The 21,241-nt window shown below is 57.1% G+C and overlaps 2 protein-coding genes across 5 annotated transcripts in view; one reads left to right on the forward strand and one right to left on the reverse strand.

Moving 5' to 3' along the window:
- Positions 1-4,160, reverse strand: part of PTPA (protein phosphatase 2 phosphatase activator) — a 28,730-nt gene extending 24,570 nt beyond the window's left edge. The window contains exon 1 of the mRNA XM_060100571.1: positions 3,865-4,160. Coding sequence (XP_059956554.1) covers positions 3,865-3,895 — 31 coding nt within the window. The 5' untranslated portion in view covers positions 3,896-4,160. The remainder of the gene's footprint in view (positions 1-3,864) is intronic.
- Positions 4,161-4,295: 135 nt separating this feature from the next.
- CRAT (carnitine O-acetyltransferase) lies at positions 4,296-19,997 on the forward strand. 4 transcript variants are annotated; one of them, XM_060100573.1, is made up of 16 exons: positions 4,296-4,824; positions 6,601-6,739; positions 6,932-6,967; positions 7,463-7,726; positions 10,266-10,384; positions 11,512-11,565; positions 12,153-12,318; positions 12,672-12,846; positions 13,308-13,486; positions 14,049-14,149; positions 14,558-14,677; positions 14,841-14,963; positions 15,055-15,190; positions 15,766-15,828; positions 16,590-16,727; positions 17,255-19,997. In XM_060100573.1, the coding sequence occupies exons 2-16, from the start codon at positions 6,713-6,715 to the stop codon at positions 17,468-17,470; spliced, it is 1,917 nt and encodes a 638-aa protein (XP_059956556.1). In that variant the 5' UTR covers positions 4,296-4,824; positions 6,601-6,712; the 3' UTR covers positions 17,471-19,997. The 4 variants fall into 4 exon arrangements, with proteins under 4 accessions (XP_059956556.1, XP_059956559.1, XP_059956558.1 ...); XM_060100576.1 differs by lacking the exon at positions 6,932-6,967 and having other exon boundaries at positions 4,297-4,824; XM_060100575.1 differs by lacking the exons at positions 6,601-6,739; positions 6,932-6,967 and having other exon boundaries at positions 4,297-4,824.
- Positions 19,998-21,241: the final 1,244 nt, after the last annotated feature.

Below are 21,241 nucleotides of genomic sequence, written 5' to 3' on the forward strand. Positions count from 1 at the left end.
AAAATAAAGTCAAGTTGACCTTTTAGACATAAACAGGCAACTCAAAGAAGAAGAAGGAAAAAAAAATGGCCAATAAACATTTGAAAAAAATTACCAACATCCCGAATAAGCAAAGAAATGTAAATTAGATGAGACTGCTTTTCTAAATCAGGTTGGCAGATTAAAAACATCTGGCACTGATTGGGGAAGGGGAAACAGGAACTCTCCTGCACTGTTGGTGGGAGTCTTAGATGGTAGAATCTGCTGAGGGGGCAACTCAGCACTGTCGTTTGAAGTAAAAACTGCATACTGCACCCATTGAGCCAACGGTAGGAATCAACCCTACAGATGTGCCCACAGAAATAGACAAAGACGTATATAAAAGTGCTTACTGCATTGAAAAAAATTAGAAACAACCCAATATCCATCAATAAGGTAATGGATTAATAATGATATGCCCGTATGATGGAACTCTTCCTAGCTTTTGAAAAGAACAAAATCTAAATTACTGACATGAGAAAAACAGCCTAAATATTAATAAATGAAGAAACAAAACTGCAGTATATTATATACAATATAATCTTATTTTTGTAAAAAAAAAATTTACATACTAATATAAATAACACATATACCTATTAGCTTATGCATTGGAAAAATCTAAAGGATTAAACACCAAAGTTAATAGCTGTCATCTCTAGGAGGTAAGATGTATAAAGGACTTCCACTTTCTAAGCTACATATTACTATTAAAAACTGGCATTGTGGTGCTTTTGTAATCAGAAATAAACTATTTTAAATAGAGTTTCTGTATTTTCAGAAGCTGAGGGAAAAGAAAACACAGGGTAGTTTGTGTATCCCATTTAGCTGAAATTTATGTTTTGCTGCATAAATCTTTTTGTTTGATTATGGGACACTGCTTTCTGAAATCTGAAAAACTCTGAATTCCAAAATACACCTAGTCCCAAAGGTTACGGGTTGGGAGTTGTGGGCCTGAAGCTACTCTTGGAGATTTGTCAGATTAGTAAGCCCCTTCCTTTAAAAATGAAAACTCTCAAAAAATAAAAATAATTTTTAAAAAAATAAATAGGGCTTCCCTGGTGGCGCTGGGGTTAAGGATCTGCCTGCCAGTGCGGGGGACATGGGTTCAAGCCCTGGTCCGGGAAGATCCCACATGCCACAGAGCAACTAAGCCCGCGTGCCACAACTACTGAGCCTGCGCTCTAGCGCCCGTGAGCCACAACTACTGAGACCACGTGCCTAGAGTCCGTGCTCCACAACAAAGAGAAGCCACCACAATGAGAAGCCCATGCACCGCAACAAAGAATAGCCCCCGCTCGCCGCAACTAGAGAAAACCCGTGCGCAGCAACGAAGACCCAACGTAGCCAAAAATAAATGAAATTTTTAAAAAATAAATGTATTTTAAAAAGTAAATAAATAAAAATGAAAACTCTCCAAGAAGTGTAAAGGACTATCAGTCACTCACAATGTAGTATAAATCTGTTCCATTGCTGTCCTCCTAAAACCTAGCTCACATCAGCTGCATGGAGAAAAGGGAACAAAGACCTAAGTAGGTTCTAGAACATGTGACCTTTGGGGGACTAGAGCCTGCCTCGAGAGGCCCTGAGGAAAGGAAAAGTGCCAGGAGACCTGGAGACCTAAGGAGACAGAGAATCTGGGATAAGACCAAGGCAAACCTCTGCCTAATTCAAATTCAACCCAGGGCCCAAAAGAACAGACCGGAAACTCTCTTCCTCCTCCCACCTGTTCTGCAAGTCCTGTTCCCAGAACCTTAAATTGACGACCACACTATTAATAAATTGCTACTTCAAGTAAGATGCTAAATTAAAAGCTTTGTAGGTCAGGCTGGCGACCTAACCGCATTGTTTTTATGGGAAAATGTGTTCTACGTTCCAAATTATCCATTTGCACATGATCTTTGGGAACAGAGCCCTTTTCTAAATTTGCGAGAACTGTTCCCTGCAAGGGACTAGCCCTCCCGACGTTATTTCACAGGGCTGGGCCCTGTTCCCAGTGGAAAGGCTACTTGGAAGTTTTGCGACCAATCACTGATGAAACACACACACACACACAATTCGCCAGAACATGCAATCCCAAATCAAAAAGACAAGCCTTCAAACTCGAGACTGTGATCAATGAGGTCAGACCCACAGCCTCTCTAGCCTCAGATTATTCCGCCTCTGACAAAGGTGCCACGGGACAGTTGGATCCCCTACAACCCCTCAGTATAAGATGGAAACATCCAGAGTTTTAGGTGTTCCTAAAAAATCCCACAGAGTATAATATGTTATCACCTACGATTTGGGAACCTGTCTACCTGTTTAACCTGTACCATCTTTGAAAAGGATAACAGTAATCCAGATTTACTGATTACCCCCACGCCCCATGATTTGCCCACACCATCTACGGAACACGCACTACCAGCTCGGTGAGGAAACTACAGTAGCCCCATTTTGAGAGATAAGAAAACAGGCTCACAGAGGCGGCAGCGTGCCAGGTAGAGCCAGGTCTATGTAACTCCAGAATCCAAGGTTTTCATCACTACACTGTCTGAGTTAAGCAGTTCTTTCCACTGTTCCTAAACATCCCTTGTTTCAAACTTCAAAGAAGGAACACCTCCTGGGAACCTGAATCTTCTCAGCCATAGATAACCTCCCTGAGCCTTCCTCGGTCTCAGTGCACAGGTTCTCCCCCCACACCTCCCACCGCCCATCTTCACAGACGCATTCATCTCACTGATAATTCTGGTTGCCTTATATATCCTGATGTCATTACCGGAACTCCTAAGGGCACATGCACAGAAGTTTTGTACCAAACAAAATAAATGTCTGGTTTCAAATGCCTTAACAGACCATACCCAGCTCTTTGGGTTTTTGTTTTCGGGTTTTTTTTTTTTTTTTTTTTTTTTTTTGAGGCGGGGTGGGGAATAGAGGGGATGCCTCTTTTGATCTTCAAAGTTTCTCCCTCCTGACACCTTCCCAGAGGTCATAAAAGGGGAGACAAGGTAGAAGGAACCGTGAATGGTTTCAAAACCATTTTGAAACCATAGCTGTTTTGAAATAGCTGTTTAGCCCACCTATTTGCACCTCTGACAGAATTTTACAAGTCCTTCTTAGCTCAAGGGAGGGGAGGGGGAGGGGTCAGCAAACACCCTTCCATTTCCCCACGTTACAGGTCTAAGAAGTTCCTTTCCCTCGCACCTCCATCCCAGTTATTTGAGATGAACAGTGTAAATAAAAGTTACAGATGGTGATGCCAGAAAGAAAGCCGTCTGTTTGTACAACCAGCGTTTTTAAATCAGTGGTTTAGAGGACCAAGAGCAGTTTCCCTCGGTAACTTCTTAGCCACTGAAACTCCAGAGCCCGATCTCCAAGGGGAAAAGAGAGCAGGTGATGAGGGGTGGTCAGGGCCGAGGGGTCGAGGCAGGCCCCACGGAGCACCAGCCCCCAGCCCCAGTGCAGGGTCTAATGAAGACAGCAGCCCCCATCCCTGGCTGCTTCCCCGCCAGGTCGAGAGCTGACTTTAGCAGGAGCAGCACAGGTGTGGAAAAGGCCTCCCCTTCGGGCCACGGGGCTGCCCACCCGACCCTCAGGCAACTCAGGCTCCCCAAGTCCTGGCGTTATGCCCCACGCATCGCCCTTTTGCAGTCCCGGGATCCTGCCCTCCCTCCAGATCCCCCAGCACTTCTCCCTCGGGGCCCCTCAACTCTTGCTCCTCCTCAGGGCCCAAGAGCGTTTGCCCCTCGAGTTCCTCCACCTCCCGACCCTCCTCCCCTCGCTGAGCACCCCACACACCACACCCCGTCCCCGCCCCCATGCCTGGCACCGCCCCCGACCCCCCACTCCACCGCGGCCCCTCCGCCCTACCTGGCGGCGACCGCCGCTCGCCCTCGGCCATCTTCCCGCCGCCAGGAGCCGGCCTGGATCCCTGCAGTCCCCTCTCACCTTTCACCCCCGCACCCACCCTGCCTTTCCCCGGCCCCACCACGCGCTCAGAGCTTTCCGAAGAGAAATGAGCACCGGCCGGCTAGAGCCGAAAACCGAGAATTAATGTCACCCCGGCGAGGACGCCCGCCATATTGATGCGGGGCACTCAGGGAGCATGCCCAGCAACGGCCGACTCGCGGCGGCCGCGCTCAGCCGGAGGCGGTGGCCATGTTGGTGCGGGGCTCCGGAGAGCATGCGCACCAACGGCCGGCTCGCCGCGCGACTCGCCAACCGCCTGCGGGGAGGGCCCTGGGAGCGCGGCAGCCATGCTTTTGCGGGGCGGTCCCCACCTGTCGTCTTGTAGCGCGGCTCTGCCGCTATCCCTAGGACTAGTAGAAGACATTCCCTTGTCAACATGGTTGTGTTTTCCCACTACTCTGAGAGCAGCGCTCAAGGGCACCAACAGGACTGAGAGGGGTGCACACCACTGCCTCCAACAGTTTGGACGGCTTATGGAGGTGGGAGAGGGCGAGCTGGACGGCAGCCTCCGCCTTGCTCCCCTTCCGGGGTTCCACCACCTCGCGGGGTCCCCAACCGCTAACTGCGCCCTGGTCCCGCCCCCGGCCCCGCCCCACGCTCTCGGCTATCTGCCGGGGCCTGCAACTGGCCCGAGGCCGCGCCCCAGGAGTCCGCCTACCCCGGGCCGCCTGCCCGGCCCGGTGGATGGGCGCGGGGCCGCCTCTCCCGGCTGGTGGCCGTGACTCGACGACCTTGGCCCAGAGGCTCTAGCGGGAACCCACCCACGGCGGCGGCGCGGACTTTGCCCAGCGCGGGGGACGGAGCGGACCGTGTGTCCGCGGGCAGGCCGCAGAGATGTTGGCCTTCGCTGCCAGGACCGTGGTGAGTGCGGCCGGGAAGCCGGCCTAGCGGGCCCTGGACCGGGCCGGCGGGCGGGCCTCAGACCGGGCCAGCAGCGCAGCTACGCCCGAGTGGGAAAACCGACCGTCAAGGCGCCGCGGCCCGGTGCCTGCAGTCCAGCCTCACCAGCAGCTGCTGGGCCGGGGTCGGCAGGTGGGCTAACTCCGCTTGGCAGAGGGGGAGACTGAGGCTTAAGGTCAGAGGCTAGATCGAAGCCACGCTCTGTGGCGCCAAATTCCAAAGACCCGGCAGACACAGTAAGGACCCTGGCTTCGGGCAGCGCCTCCACCTTAGGCCTGGAGCCGAGGAGCGGAGAGACCAGGAGTGGCTCCTCACCGTATTCTGTGCCTCACACGCCTGTCGCACGCTCGGCCTGAGCCATTTCTTCCCCGGCCAGAGCCACGTCTCCAACCCCATCCAGTTGGTCACCTTCCCCGGGCTTATCAAATGGCCCCTGGGGGATTGTGTGTGGCCAGAGACACACCAGTGAGGGCATCAAGCTGGGCTGCTCAGAAAGTCCTTAGAATTGGCAGAAGGCAGCAGGTGGCAGCCCCATATCCTCCCTCTCCACCAGTCACTCCCCCAACTTGATTAACAACTGCACACCCCCATGCCTCCATCCCTACCCCCAGTCTTCCCCGGGGGGCAGCTTGGAGCAGGTAGTGCTGCTATCCTGACTTGGATTCCTTCCCTCTCTACTCCAAGCATATCTCTGTTTGTATCTCCCTCTGTCTGGGCCAAGAAGGGTATTCAGACACTGCCGGGCCCAGAGGGCTGAGGTACCCATCCACCTGCCCAGAGGCTTTTCCAGATTCTCCAGGACCTCAGAGCTCCATCTCCTCCTTGCCACTGCCACCTGAGCTCTGTTCCCATCCCACAGATGGCCTCTGGGTCATCTTCTAGGACCTGCTAAATGGCCTGATCACTTTACTGCCAGGAAAACTGAGGCAAGGGGAGACTTGGCCAGCATCCCCTGGACTCAAATCTAGTCCAGTCTCAAAGCCAGCATTCTTTGCTTTGGGGTTTTTTTGTTTGTTTGTTTGTTTTTTAATATTTTATTTATTTATTTATTTATTTGTCTGCACTGGGTCTTAGTTGTGGCACTCGGACTCTTTAGCTGCAGCATGCACGTGGGATCCAGTTCCCAGACCCCGAGGGATCAAAGTTGGGTCCCCTGCATTGGGAACTCAGAGTCTTTTCCACTGCACCACCAGGGAAGTCCCTGGTTTATTTTTAATGCCCAAAGATCTCATAACCCCCAGCTGAATGAGCCACAGCTCAAGAGAACCAGGCTTTGGTGGAAGCGTGGCCCAGAAGGGCCCTAAGAGTCTTGGAGGGAAATGTCCATTTACACTCCCTTCCCAGTGTCTGCTGCTTTGCACCAACCCCAATTTTCAGGACTGTATTCAGGGTTGTGGTTTAACCTCAGCGGCCAAGCAGTTTCTGTCCTCCAGCCAAGCTGTCCCTTATCAAACACACCTATGCAGATTCCGACAGGTGCATTTTTAAAACCTCTTGGCCTGCCTCCTTGGCATTGGGCCCATCCAGGGAAGAAAGGGAAAAGTTTTCCAGGTTTCCTTCTACTCCGGTGCACACTACCAGCCCTCTCACCTGCTCCCCATTCCTCCACTTCTGGAAGCTCAGGAGGCTGGAACAGCTGCTCCTGCGACAGCCATAACCCCAGATGCCACCCCAGATGCCACCGGCACTGCCACCTCTGCCTTCCCCTGAATCTTGGCTCTTGTCTTTTCTTTCCAGCCCGGGCAAGTGGCTGCCTCTTGCTAGGTTCTGCTCACCCACTTGGTAGCACAGTTAGGCTTAGAGGTCCAGCCCAAGGCAGACAGACAGGGCTCAGAACCTCAGTCCTGCCATGGAGGACGGGCAGCAGAAAGAGAAGGTATGAAACGGAGCCTCTGCCGCTTGCCTGCCCACTGCTGCCAGCAGCCTCGGAGCCTCCTGTCTCTCTGTCTGTCCGCCTCCAGAGTCTCCAGACTCTCCCTCTCTGTCAGCTCTCACCCTCCTTGCCAGGCCACTCAGCTCTCTCTTGGCACAGCGCTGCCCCCATGCCACCCCTGTCCCCACCCCACAGACAGGAAAAAGCCCAAGACCTCGCCCTCACCCAGAGGTACTGTCGTCGTCTGGCCCTATCTGATTTTCTCTTCTTTGCTCCCATGTCTCCACCTGGTAAGGATGGGAGAAAAGGAGGTGGGGACCCCCGGGAGGGAGTGGTCACCTCACTGCTGACTGGCTCATCGTCCAGGGTGAGAAAGGTGGGGCCCTGTGCATCCAATAGGTGAGAGGTCCCCCTGAGTTCTGCCACCCCCAGTAGGTGCCGTTCATCCTGAATCGGTTCCTCTGAGTGCTGCCAAGATCAGTGGCTGCTCCCCACCCTCCTCCATCCCTACTTACATCTCCTGGCCCCTAAGAGGTGGAGACACCTACAGCTGGAGAGCTGGGAAACCAGGGCAGGCACCACCCAAGAGGCCATCTCTGACCCCAGGAGCGGGCACATAAGTGCCCAGGACTTCGGTTTTGGGATTGCCAGGGCCTCCCAGAGCCGGTGAGAGAATGAACAGAGAGAGAATGTGAGAGATGTGAGAGAATGTTCTGCTGCCTGCAGGTGAAGCCCCTGGGCTTCCTCAAGCCCTCCTCCTTGATGACGGTTTCCAGTCGCTTTAAGACACACCAGGACTCGCTACCCCGGCTGCCCGTGCCCCCGCTCCAGCAGACCCTGGACCATTATCTCAAGGCGCTGCAGCCCATCGTGAGCGAGGAGGAGTGGGCCCAAACCAAGCAGCTGGTGGAAGAGTTTCAGACCGCGGGGGGCGTAGGGGAGCGCCTGCAGAAGGGGCTGGAGCGCAGGGCCAGGAAGATGGAGAACTGGGTGAGTGAGAAGGCAGGGGCACACCAGTCCCCTTGGCTCGCGTGGAGGGTTAGGGGAACAGGGCACCCCCCACCCAGAGACCCTGGGTCGTTGTGAGCATCCCTCCTGTGGCCTGTTGCTGGCTGCACACCCCAAATTTTCCAATACGGGCTGCTCTGGTGCATCCATTTGCACCACGGAGTTTCTTGAGCACTTACTCTGTGCCTGGCACCAGGCAGGGTGCTGGGTGAGCAAGAAGGGCACCGTCAGCGGCCTGTTGGAGCTGACATTCAAGTAGGGCAGGAAGAGGACACACGCAAGTGGACAAGCTCATCTCAGGCAGTGAAGTTCTATAGAAATAAAAAGCACGATGCGAGAGGGAGAGTGGAAAACAGTGGCATCTTCATTGTGAAGGGGCCGGGAGGGCAGGGAGGAGGCAGTGTTGGGTCTGAGACAGACAGAGGGAACAGCACAGGCAAAGGTGGCAACAGCCAGCCAGCGCGTTCGGGGACAGAGGCTGGAGTGGAGTGCAAGGGCAGGGCGGGGCGGGGCCCCCAGGAGAATTCGGCACTTGGACTTGAGCTCAGTGGGAGGGGGCTGCAGGGTGATTATACTGACAGTGACTCATCGTCCTGGCTCTGTGTCTCAGTCTGTCACAGAGGCGTGTTCAGCGTGTGCAGATGCCTCGGGCCCTTGCCTGTGCGCATCTTACACCTCAACGTGAAGTTAGAGAGGACTGCCCTGCTGCTGGGAGGGAAGCAGGGTGGGACAGGGAGCCCGGTGGGGAGGCTGGCGGGGAGAGGGTGGGAAGTCATTTGGTCCAGGGTATATTTCGGTGTCATGGCACTTGCTGATGGGGGTGGAGGGTGGACAGTCCTGTCCTAAAGCAACTGTGTGGGGGAAGCGAAGGGGGATGTGTTGAGAGAGGGGTGAATGAGGGAGAAGCGGGTGTGCAGGAGAGGACCAGAGCCAGGTCTGGCCCTACAACGTGAGGGGCGCTGCGAGGGAGCGGGGGGAAGGGTGGGGGCTGCACAGAGGAGGTGGGAGTCATCAGCTGGCGGAGGGCACAGATGAGCCTTGGCAGGTCAGGGCCTTGGACCCTGGAATCAGGGTCTCAGCAAGTCTGAGGCCTGGCAGTTTTCCAACTTTGTTTAGCCCAGAACTACTGCTTCAGACAGAATCTGCTGGCTAAAGGGCTGGGGGCACCACCCCCTCTCCACTCACAGGGCTCTTAAGGGGCTCTACCACTGCCCAGCAGATTCTCACTGAGGGAATGCCCACATCTATAGGGTCTCCCCTTGACTCCCGAGCTCGGGTCAGAGGCTCTGAGGTCCTTGGTGGCGTGAGGGCTCCTGGCTAAAGGGCAGCCCAGCCCGGCTGTCCTCAAGGGGAGGGAGTTCCTGTCTGCCCCTCCCTGATCTACAGATGAGGAAACTGAGGCCCAGAGAGATAGATCGAAATCCCAGAGGCACACAGCAGCTCTCCAGGAGGCTCCGAGTTAGACAGGAGGGTCTGGCTGATCAGGGGCCGTGTCTCCAGGTCACAAATCAGCAGACAGCAGTCGCCCACTGGCCTGCTGTGCCACCCGGGCACGTTGCCCTCCTTCACCCCTTGCCAGGGGCCCAAGGCCAGCAGTTTCCCAAGGGGAGTCTGTGTGGTGAAGAGGCACGTCCCAGTGCTATTTAAGATGGGATGCAGAAGCACATTGGGGCCTGGGTCTCCAGGGATTGAGGGACCTGCCACAAAGAGGCACATTGGGCCTGTGCTTGGGGGAGTGTGTAGTGGGGGCGATGTTACCATCAGCACCTAAGGTACAAGGGTGACAGTCACCTGGTTGTCCCAAGACAGGAGCCTTTAGCAGCATGTCCATGGCTAGTCCCCAGAGATACCCTGCCCTGGGCAGAGGACGGCCAGCCCAGTAGAGACGCAGTATGTGTCACCTACATCTTGGCACTAGTGCAATGATTTGTCTTTACAGTCAGCTCCCCAGATTACCCTGACCTTGAGATCCAAGTGGGTGTCCATTCCCTAGTATGACAGCAACAAAACTGAGGCCACAGGGGACCAGGATTCCTGAGGGCTCCTCCAAACCCCGGGCTCCTGCCTACCTGGACAGTGCCTACCTGAGATGGGCAAAAACTCATTCATCAGACTTTCTTTTTAGATAGCTTTCTCTGTTTTCCTTTCTGTCTATCAGACAGACGTTTTTATTTCTAAAAGTATTAAAATCATTGACCTGAAACGGGGAAGATAAGGAAAAACGGTTGGTATTTCTGCCTCTGTTCTAACCCCCACCCCAGGTTTCCTGCCAGAGTCTTTTTTTTCTTGGCAGTGTTGCCTGATTTCCCTCGCTAATGCTGGTTCGCTCCATCTAAAGGGAAGATGATGGGATGCTGCTGGGTTTAAGGGATTGGGTGGGGTCTGGATCTGAGCATTCACTTTGAGAATCTGTGCTCCCTAGAGGGGCAGAGGGTGCCCAGCCAGGTCCACTGGCCCTGGTGGGCAAGGGGCAACCTGGTCCCCGCCCACCCCTCCTCACAGGCTCTGGTCCTTCCCCCAGCTGTCCGACTGGTGGCTTAAAACAGCCTATCTCCAGTACCGCCAGCCCCTGGTCATCTATTCCAGCCCCGGTTTGGTGCTGCCCAGGCAAGACTTTGTGGATCGGCAGGGCCAGCTCAGGTGAGTGGCCAAGGTGGGCGTGGGGCTCTGGGCCTTCTGCTGGGAGATCGGAAGGGCCCCAGCCCTGTTCGTTGTCTTTCATCCCCACAAACAGCCTTAGGAAGTAGGGAGCATCATCCCTGTTTTACAGGTACGGAAACAGGATCAGAGCAGTGAAGGCACCTGCCCAAGATCACCTTTCAGGATTGGCTGACCCAGACAGGAAGCAGGATCTTCCTGGCTCCAAAGCTTCATAACTGTTAACCACCAAACTGCAGACTAGGTCCCCTCCCTCCCCCTAAACCTGAGGCTGCCCCTCACCCCAGTTCTGGCACTTCACCACTCCTTCCTGCTCTCCTCAGCAGGCCACAGGGGTGACCTTTGTACACAGTCCCCTTTCCACATTTGGCCATGTCACTTTGCCTTGGCCACTGCTCCAGTCCTACCAGGGGTAAAAATACCAGTGACGAGGCTCTCCCGCCCAAGGACTAGACACTCACGGCTATCACTGCTTCTCTTAAAGGGATCAGGGCACCCCAGGAAAGGCCAGGGGTTCAGGCCCAGGAACTCCAGCCAGTGGGCCCCATGCTGGGGGCCAGGAGCACCCCCAGGCTTCGGGCATGGTTGATACGGCCCGGACAGTCCAGGGATGAAGGGCAGGTTGAGCAAGGTGGCCTGGGGGACACAGAGGCCCAGAAACAGGAAGGGATCTAGGAGAGGGGAGCACCTCATGCCACTGCCCCCCCATTCACCCTTCCCCACCCCCACAGTCCTAGGTCCCTCCATAACTGATGCTTCGGAGCAGGGTGACGCCTTCCAGACTCCAGGCTGTGGATCAGGGCCTCAGGCCCTCTGCGGGTGGAGTCAGAGGGCACTGACTCATAGCCCAGCCATAATCATGCTGCTGTTCCTGCCAGGCGCTTGCCCAGCGCATCTCCCTAATCCCTTTCCCTAGAGATGATGCGGGCTGGGACTGGAACGCAGGTTCTGCACTTGAACTCCTTCAGGCTCTCTGTAAGCAGGAGAGAGCAGGAAGGCAGTAGGTCGCTTCCCTGGACTAGGCTGCTCCCATCACCCTGGTGTCTCTGACCCAGGGACCTCCTTCTGGGTGTCCACACAGCCTTCTGATCGCTAACTGGTCCCTCCAGGTTCGCTGCCAAATTAATCGAGGGCGTGTTGGATTTCAAGGCCAGGATTGACAAGTGAGAGGCCCCGCCCCCGCCCTGTCTCCTCCCACCTTGATTACCTCCTTGCCACAGCCCCTCCAGCCGGCCCCGCCCTACCCTAAGCCGGAGCCCCCGCCCCCCTACCGGGGTGCTGAGCAGGCCCAGAGCTCAGTCGCTTTCACTTCCTGTGGACCCAGCCTCTTTGGGGGCTGGGGAGACAAGAGCATGGGGATTCCTCTGCCCCAGCTGCCGGGACCTCCTCCTGGTGATCCTATTCCAAGAGACCCCTGGAATCGGCGTCCCAGCCAACGAGGACCCCGCCCCCCGCCCCCCCCCCCCCCCCCCCGGAGTTGACTTACCGCTTCATCTTCCCTGTGGCCAACTGAAGCCCAGAGAGGAGAAGGGAGTTTCCAGGGTGACTCACGAGCAGGGTGGCTTTCAGGCCTCCTGACCCAGTTGGGTTCCAACAGGCCCCCCTGTCCCCAACCTCACGCTGCGGGGGCGGGGGGACACGAAGAGCCCCAGCACTGCTCGTGTGCGCCCCACGGCCTGACCAAGCCCGCAGCCATACCCAGCAGCTCCCTGTGGGTCCCGCCTTCCTCCCTGACCCTCTGCCCCTGCAGCGAGACCCTGCCCGTGGAGCACCTGGGCGGAAAGCCGCTGTGCATGAACCAGTACTATCAGATCCTGTCCTCCTGCCGCGTGCCGGGCCCCAAGCAGGATTCGGTCACCAGCTTCAGCAAGACCAAGAAGCCACCCATGCACGTCACCGTGGTGCACAACTACCAAGTGGGTGGGCCCCCACAGCCTTAGCCCCCGCGCGGTTGCCAGGAGGAGAGGGGCAGGGCCGAGAGCTTCCCCAACACACCTGCCCATGTGCCCCTGGAACAGGCGGGCCCTGGGCCTCTCTCTGCCCTGGGTGTCCAGCCAGGCCCCGGCCTGGGGGAGGCCAGGAAGGGCTATGGGCCTGGCCAGCCTGGGGAGAGCAGTGCAGGGACCTCCTGCCATCTCCTCACCCTCGGCCTGACGCCGTCCTCTCAGCTGAGCTGCCAAGGCCAGGAGGAGGCTAGGCTGGGAGGTGACTGCTGCCCATGTGAGGCTCCCACGAACCCCCTTCTCTCCACCTGCCTGTGCCCGGACAGTTTTTTGAGTTGGATGTGTACCACAGCGATGGGACGCCCCTGACCTCGGATCAGATCTTCATGCAGCTGGAGAAGATCTGGAACTCATCACTGCAAACCAACAAAGAGCCCGTGGGCATCCTCACCTCCAACCACCGTAACTCCTGGGCCAAGGCATACAGCACCCTCATCAAAGGTACCCCTGGGGGTGGAGAGGGGAGGCCCACACCGGGCCCTGGGCAGCCACGTGTCTCACTGAATCCTCTCAACTCGGAGCGGGTGCTGTTGGCCCCGTTCCACAGAAGAGGAGACTGCAGTGCGGTTGGGTCCAGTTAGTTTATTCTTTCTATTAAGTAGCAAGTTGCAGTGAGAATGCAAGTCCGCTGGCCGAGGAGCCCACCTCCACCTTCCTTCCAAATCCCGTGTTGGTCAGGGGCATTGTCCCCAGAGTCAGCCCCCGGGTCGGATCCCCGACGGCCTCCCCGGCTCTCTCCGTGACCTGGGCTTCTGTTCCCTCCCTTCTGGAGCGGGTCGGGTGTTAGCCCTGCCTCACGGGGTGCCGTGGGGCTGCAGGCGCCTGCCAGTTGCAGCTCCGGAGGCCTCCCCAGGCCTGGCCCCCATGCCACCACACACACGCGTGCACACACATCTCCACAGACAAGGTGAACCGGGAGTCCGTGCACTCCATCCAGAAGAGCATCTTCACCGTGTGCCTGGACGCACCCATGCCTTGGGTCTCAGAAGGCATGTACCGCAGCCAGGTGGCTGGCCAGATGCTGCACGGGGGTGGCAGCAAGCTCAACAGCGGCAACCGCTGGTTCGACAAAACGCTGCAGGTGAGGACCTGGCAGGGCCAGGACTCCCGCCCAGGCATGCACCCAGGCTTGGCCCACGGCTACCCTGGGACTTCCTGCCCCTCCCCTGGTGCCCAGAGTCCCTGGCTTCCCAGCTTGTAAAGCAAGGGGGAAGCCAGCAGGTGGACGCGGCTATAATTAGCAGCAGTCAGCCTGTCATTACTGGGCCTGGCCCGGTAACCCACGTCACTCCTCCAACATATCCATCAGCAGATCAGAGAGAGCCTGGGATGTGGGGCCAGGCAGAGTGGCACAACCTTGGTCACGACTTTGCCTCTGTACCTGTGAAATGGGGTGGTAGGACTCGCAAGGGTCGTTGCGAGGACTCAGAAAGGTCTATTTAGCACGGGATGTGCTTAGCGTGACCCGGGACAGGTGTTCCAAGGAGGCCCCCAGTGAGTGTTAGCTGTTAGGAATAACAGTAATAACAGTAATAAGTCAGCGGAACCCCTTGAGATGGTTCAGGGACTCCCTACCCATGGGACCCAACCGGAGAGTGGCTCCAGGGACCTGGGGCTGTCGGGGTCCCCATTCTCCTCTGCAGTTCATCGTGGCAGAAGACGGCTCCTGTGGGCTCGTTTATGAGCACGCGGCAGCAGAGGGACCCCCCATCGTCACCCTCGTGGACCACGTCATCGAGTTCACGTGAGTGTGGTCCCCCACCCTCCAGCCAGTTCTCCAGCCCCTGATGGCAGGTGACACAGAGGCGACAGAGTAGCCTTCAAAGGAGCAATGGCACTCTGCCTTATACCTGGGAATCTGTTTCTTCAGAGGAAGCCAGAAGAGGGCATGGGTTTTAGAGTCGATCAAACCTGGGTTTGAATTCTGGCTCTGTCACTTCTCAGCCTTGTGACCTTGGACAAGTCCCTTCCCTCCTCCGTTTCGCCATTTAAAAGCTGAAATGAAGGCAGGTTTCAGAAGAACAAACCCAAGAGTCTCCCTGGGCTGGTCCCCGCCAGCTTCGGGGACCCATCCTCCCCATCCTAATCCCGGGGATGGGCCCAGGCTCCCGAGACACCCGGCAGGAGGCTGAGACCCCCACGTCCCATGCAGGAAGAAGCCCGAGCTCGTGCGGTCTCCCATGGTGCCCCTGCCCATGCCCAAGAAGCTGCGGTTCAACATCACCCCCGAGATCAAGAACGACATTGAGAAGGCCAAGCAGAATCTCGGCATGTGAGTGCTGGGTGCCAGGCGGGCGGGGCCGGGCCCCTCTAGCCAGAACAAGAGTCAGCTGTGTTGTCGTGCCTGGCTGGTTCTGAGACTGCCCTCGGCCCCGCCCTGGGGTTGGCAGAGGCTGCCAGGTGTCTGCTCCTCACCCACCTCCCCCCACCCCCAGCATGATCCAGGACCTGGACATCACGATGTTGGTGTTCCACCACTTTGGAAAGGACTTCCCCAAGTCTGAGAAGCTGAGCCCAGACTCCTTCATCCAGATGGCACTACAGCTGGCCTACTACAGGTGCGCCCGGCCCCCCACGAAGGAGGGATGAAGCCTGGGGGCAGAGGCGGGGGGACCTGCCAGGAGTGTGCTCAGCCCACGTCCCACCCAGGATCTACGGGCAGGCGTGCGCCACCTATGAAAGCGCCTCTCTGCGCATGTTTCACCTGGGCCGTACCGACACCATCCGCTCGGCCTCCATGGACTCACTGACCTTCGTCAAGGCCATGGATAACCCTAATGTGACGGTGAGAGGTCCGGGGCGAGGGTGGGAGAGCTGGGTTTGAGCCTGCTCCCTTCCTGCTCGTTCTGTCAACATGCAGTGAGCACCTGTCGTATTCCAGTCCTAGGGTGGGTACTGGGCATCCAGGGGAAGACGGAGCCATGAATTTATCAGCGTGGAGCTTTCTCTCAGCCAAAGAGAAAAGGGAACTGCAGTGGACCCTTGAACAACGTAGGGGATAGGGGCACCGCACGGTCAGAAATCCACATGTAACTCTGTAGTCAGCTCTCTGTATCCATGGTTCTGCATCTGCAGGTTCAACCCACCACGGGTCGTGTCATACTGTCGAATTTATTGAAAAAAATCCACGTGTAAGTGGACCCGCACAGTTCAAACCCGAGTTGTTCAAGGGTCAGTCCTCAGCAGTGAGCACTTGCCCTGTGTCAGGCCTTGGCTGGGGACTGGCCAGAGAGATGGCAGCTCCAGTTTCTGGTCTCAGGGAGCTCAGAATCTAGAGTGGGGAGTGGGCCACTGAGGAGGGTGGCAAGAACAGGAAGCTTCAGCACCCCCCACCCCGCCCCGTCCCCTCGCCCTGCCTAGGAGCACCAGAAGGTGGAGCTGCTGCGGAAGGCCGTGCGGGCCCACCGAGCCTACACCGAGCAGGTGAGCCGGTCCCCCGCCCCGTCCCTGCTCACTTGACCCGGGCATTTCCCACTGGCCTGTCCACCTGCCTGCCATCCCTGCAGCAAATGTCTGCTCCCCTTAGCATCAGACACCCCTCCCCTAAGGCTTGGGGCGTTGGAGCAAAGCTGAACATCCCCATTTTACAGTAGGAGAAACCAAGGCGAGGCCCAGTGACTGCCCGGGTTGGCCTCTGGATCTTGCGTCATCAGGGCTCCCCCCTGATGCCCCTGGAGCCCAGGATGCTGAGGGTGTGCACGGGCTGGCAAACAGCAGGGTTCCTGCCGTCTGACAGCTTGGGCTGCAGTCAGGGGGTGGAGGTCTGGTTCCCATCCTGGCCCTGAGCGCCTGTACATGCCAGGCTTTGCCCATGTCACATGCAGAGGTCTATTTAGATCTCACTGCCGCCCCGCAAAGGGAGTTTAGTGACTGTTCCTATTTCACAGATGAAGACACTGAGGCTCCAACATATAAGTGACCTGCCAAGGTCCCTGCCAGGATGAGGCCAGGCCACCCAGCTGCAGTCCTGTGCTCTTAGGCTGCACTTTCCTGCCTCCCTGGGTGGGTCCCTGGGCCTCAGTTTCCCCATCTGTGAAGTGAGGGCTCTTCTGCTTGGCTGCTCTGGTCTCACGGGTCTGAGGGGCCAGTGAATGGAAGAGGCATTGCCGCCACGGGCTCCTGAGGAGGGCAGCGGTGCCTCGTGGGCCTGAAGCCCCCGTTCCTGACAGCTCCCCTTCCTGCAGGCCATCCGTGGGGAGGCCTTCGACCGGCACCTCCTGGGCCTGAAGCTGCAGGCCATCGAAGACCTGGTGAGCATGCCCGACATCTTCATGGACACCTCCTACGCCATCGCCATGCACTTCAACCTGTCCACCAGCCAGGTGGGTCACTGCCCTAGGTGCCCTGGGGTGGCAGGGAACAGAAGCCACTAGAAACTGGAGCCGGACAAAGGCTGCACTGAGTGGAGCCGAGGTCCAGAACACGGTCACTTGGTGGTGATGTGACCCACACAGGCGCACTCCCGAAGCAGCTGAGTTCTGGAGGAGGAGCTGGGGTCAGGGGCTTCGCTGCAGCTCGGGCGGATCCGCCCCCACCCGCTTTCATTCATTCACTGGTCAGATGTGAAGGAACGTTCGATCCATGCCAGCCTGTGCTGGGCACTGGGATAGAGCAGGGACAGACCACGGTCCCTGCCCCCAGGGGCTCACAGTCCCCCTCAGGAACGTCAGGGAAGTCTCTGTAGGGAGGTGACACCAGAACTGCACCCCAAAGGATGAGAGGGAGTAAGCTGTCGGCTGGAGACGATGAGAGGGCGTCTCGGGCAGAGCACGGTGGGAGCCGACGTGGAAAGGCAGGCTGGTGCCACCATGGGGCTGGGATGAGAGCCTTGGTCCTGTGCCATTCTCAGGTCCCTGCCAAGACAGACTGTGTCATGTTCTTTGGGCCCGTGGTCCCAGATGGCTACGGTGTCTGCTATAACCCCATGGAGGCGCACATCAACTTCTCCGTGTCGGCCTACAACAGCTGCGCAGAGACCAACGCGGCCCGCCTGGCACACTACCTGGAGAAGGCGCTCCTGGACATGCGCGCTCTGCTGCAGAGCCACCCCCAGGCCAAGCTCTGAGCCCCGCTGCTCAGGCCTGCCGGTGCCACGGCCGAGCCGCCTTGGGCTGGCCCACCACCGGGCCCTACTCCTTCGCTCCCTCTCCCCCTGGGCCCCCGCAGATCCGACCGAGTCTGGGACGGCATCCCCCAGCGGGGCCCGCGGGGCCGAGCTGAGTACCTTCCGTGGGTCCTCGCCAGCACCCGGGCTGAGTCCAGAAGCTGAGCAGGAGGTCGGGCCCGGCGCCCAGCATCTCACCCACCGCGGCCTCCTCCTGGGAGGGGAACCAGCCGAGCTCAGCCCTCGTCAGGGTGGGGACTGGGAAGTCCCTTTCTTACTAGCTCAGCTCTGCCCAGTTCTTGCCGTGTGCGCGGCCAGGCTTGGGTCTGTACCCTGATCCTTAAGCTCCCAAGGACCTAGAGACAGGGTTACCTGGAGCTGGGGGCCTCCAGGCCTCCCCAGGGCTGAGGGGCCAGGGCACGAGGTGTGCTGGTGGAGGGGAAGCCCATGCTGTGTCACAGCACCGTCCCCCGTGGCTCCGTGCTCTTCTGGGTGATGTGGCTCACAGGCCCCAGCTCGCTTGCTTCCACATAGCTTGACTCCTGAACCATGTCCTGGTTGTATAATAGTATCACGCGAGGCAGTTAATAAAGGGGAAATTTGTTGGGAAAGAGTTGTTTCAGCCGAGGAGGCAGGCAGGGTGCGGCAGATGCCTGGCTTTGCCTTCCTGCAGCTTCCCCCGCATCTGGCAGCTGGTGTCCAAGCAGCCAGTGGGCCCAAGGGTAGGGCTCCCAGAGGAGCGGAGCTCTCAGGCTTGGGTCAGGAAGCCAAGGGCCAGCTCGGACCTCAGGGCTCTGGGCCAGGACGGATGGCACCAGACCCAGGCCTGCGTTCTTCACAGATACCTCCCACCTACCCGTGACTTGGGCCTCTCCAGTGCCATGGGCTGTGCGCAGGGACAGCCCTCCCAGGGGACTGTGGGGCCCTATACCCCCGGGTCTGGTTGTCTGGGCAGTGTGGCTGACACCCAGGGCCCAAGGACTCATCTGCTGCCTTGCACTGAGCCCAGCAGGAGTGGTGGCTGGGCAGCCGTGCTGACTCCAGCCCTAGCCACTGCCTGGGACCACCAGGCACCAGGTCGTGTGGCCAGCCAGTCCGAACATTGTATCTGTCCCCAATCCCATGCACCTGGTACGGGCAGGGTGTCCTGCCAAAGTCAGCTGGGCTGCCTGTGGAGAGTGGAGGGACTCTGGCCCTGAGGAAGACACATGTGAAGCCCCAAAGGGAGATGCCAAGGGTGGGAAAGGCTACCCAGCCTGTGGGTGCGGTGCTTCATGGCCTGGCTGACCTGCGGTGGTCACTACGGGAGGCAGGTCCTGAGGTGGTCTCCGTTCTGCAGATGACGGAACAGCCTCAGGGAGCGCGTGCCACGCCGTGGGGCGAAGCCTCGGGGAGAAGGAGTGGAGCCCAGCCCATGGGGGAGTGGGTGTTACCCGAGACCTGGCTGCTCCTTGGGACCCCGGCAAGGCCGGCAGGTGGGGTATTGCCAGGGCAGGGGTGCACAAGTGTCCCTTCAGGGACCTCGAGCAGGAGGACTTGAAGAGAATCCCACCTCAACGGCACAGAGGCCTTGCTCTGCAGCTGGGGCACGGGGCTGGCCGCTGGTGTCCTCAGGCTGGGTCTCAGAAAGCAGCGCCCGCAGCAGGAGCTGAGCGTGCCCCGTGTGAGCAGCGCTGGGGCGGAGCTGCACCGACCCAGCCAGGGGCAGGCAGGGAGGGGAGACAGTGATGCAGGCCAAGGACGCTGCAGTGACGCACACCCAGGACTCCTGAAACTCAAGTTCTAAGAACTGTATGGGTCTGACTGTAAGGCAGGAGGACTTTTTCCCAAAACGTTGTCCTTCAGAAGTGAGGTCGTTCCGTTGCATCTGAGTCGTTACAGGTCTCGTAACACAGGCTCACTCGGTTCTTTAGGACAGCAAAGTACTGTTTGGGGAAGACACCTAGAACAACCCCAATCAGTGTTAGATGGAATGCTTAGAGGTCCCCTGGTGGAGCTTCTGGGGGGAAAAAGTCAAAAGAACGATGAAGATGTAGTAATTATTCCCGAGGGTGTGACCTGTGACCTCACACTTTGCAAGTGTTGGATGCAGGACAAGCAAGTGTCTTACGGGTCTCTGGACATGAGGGGAGGTAAGTTTTGGGGAGGTCACATACTCCTACAGGATCGATTTTTTAAATCCAGCTGTCTGAATGTTACACCAGTATGTTTGGAATAAAATTTCAAGTACAGTGTCATGCATGAAATCCAGGAGGTGCTGCTGTTTCCCAAACTGCCTGTCTAGTGGACCCAGGAGAACTAGGTCAGCAGACCCAGAGGTTGCCCAGGGACAACCAGACCCTGATGCCAACGATGCACATGAAGAACTTGATTTTTTTTTTTTTTTTTTTTTTGCAAAATGAGTGAAAAAGAACTGTCCTCAATTTATATATTTTGTGTAATACAGCATTTGAAATTTGAGGATAATAAAATTAATAATAAAGATCACTTGGCTTTTACCTAGATCCTCTAAAAGTTTGTCCGGGTTGGCATGAACTTGATTTTGGTTCTCTCCATTGGGAAAGTGCAGTGGCTGGAATCAAGGGCAGGCCCGGAGCAGAGCCCCAAGGTCGAGTGAGGGCTGGACGCCACGGGCCAAGCTAAAGACTTGGGTTTTATCCCTAGACACTGAGGACGATGTTTTAGGAAGACGCTGAGGAATGCACTGAAGGGCCCTGATGGGTGGCGATGAGGGCAACCTGCCAGGCTTTGCTGCTGCTGAGCAGGGGGTAGTGGGCTGGGACCCAGACTGGCCTGGAAGGCAGCGAGAGTGGCTATTTCAAAAGACACTTACAAGGTGGAGTGAGCACGGCTTGGTGACCAACTGAATGGGAAAAGGAGTTGGGCAACCCGCAGGTGGGGTGCTGGGCAGCTCTCTGAGAGCCCGACCAGGGTGAACGTGTGGGTGAGTGCCAACTGGGGTAAAAAGCAGCGTTTACCCGGGACTCAGGGAAACCTCATGGCTCATGAGACGGCCCCGTCCTCTCTCTTGCTGCATTCTGGATTTCCTCTAACCTCCAGTTTTTCTCTTTAACTATGTCTAGTCTGCTGTTAAATCTACCTACTGAGTTCTTGTTTTTTAGCTATTGTATTTTCCAGTATTCATTTAAAAATCTGCCAGGGTTCACGTTATAGTTTCCTGTTCTCTGCAGATACATGTATATATATACATATATATATGTGTATATATATGTTTATTTTTGGCTGCCTTGGGTCTTCGTTGCTGCGTGCGGGCTTTCTCTATTTGTGGTGAGCGGGGGCTATACTTCGTTGCGGCGCGTGGGCTTCTCACTGAAGTGGCTTCTCGTTGCGGAGCACGGGCTCTAGGCGTGTGGGCTTCAGTAGTTGCAGCACGCAGGCCCTAGAGTTCATGGGCTTCAGTAGTTGTGGTGCGTGGGCTCAGTAGTTGTGGCTTGCAGACTCTAGACCACAGGCTCAGTGGTTGTAGCACACGGGCTTAGTTGCTCCATGACATGTGATATCTTCCTGGACCAGGGATCAAACCTGTGTCCCCTGCATTGGCAGGTGGATTCTCAACCAGTGCGCGACCAGCGAAGTCCTGCAGATATTTTCAAGTTTGTCCCTTACTTCTTTAAAAAAGTAAAACAACTTAAAATCTGTGCCCGATCATTCCAGCACCTGAAGTATGTGTGGGTTTGTTTCTAATACTTGTTTCCAGCTGGTTCTCAAGGA

Source organism: Mesoplodon densirostris, chromosome 6, assembly GCF_025265405.1.
Source record: "Mesoplodon densirostris isolate mMesDen1 chromosome 6, mMesDen1 primary haplotype, whole genome shotgun sequence".
Taxonomy (NCBI): domain Eukaryota; kingdom Metazoa; phylum Chordata; class Mammalia; order Artiodactyla; family Ziphiidae; genus Mesoplodon; species Mesoplodon densirostris.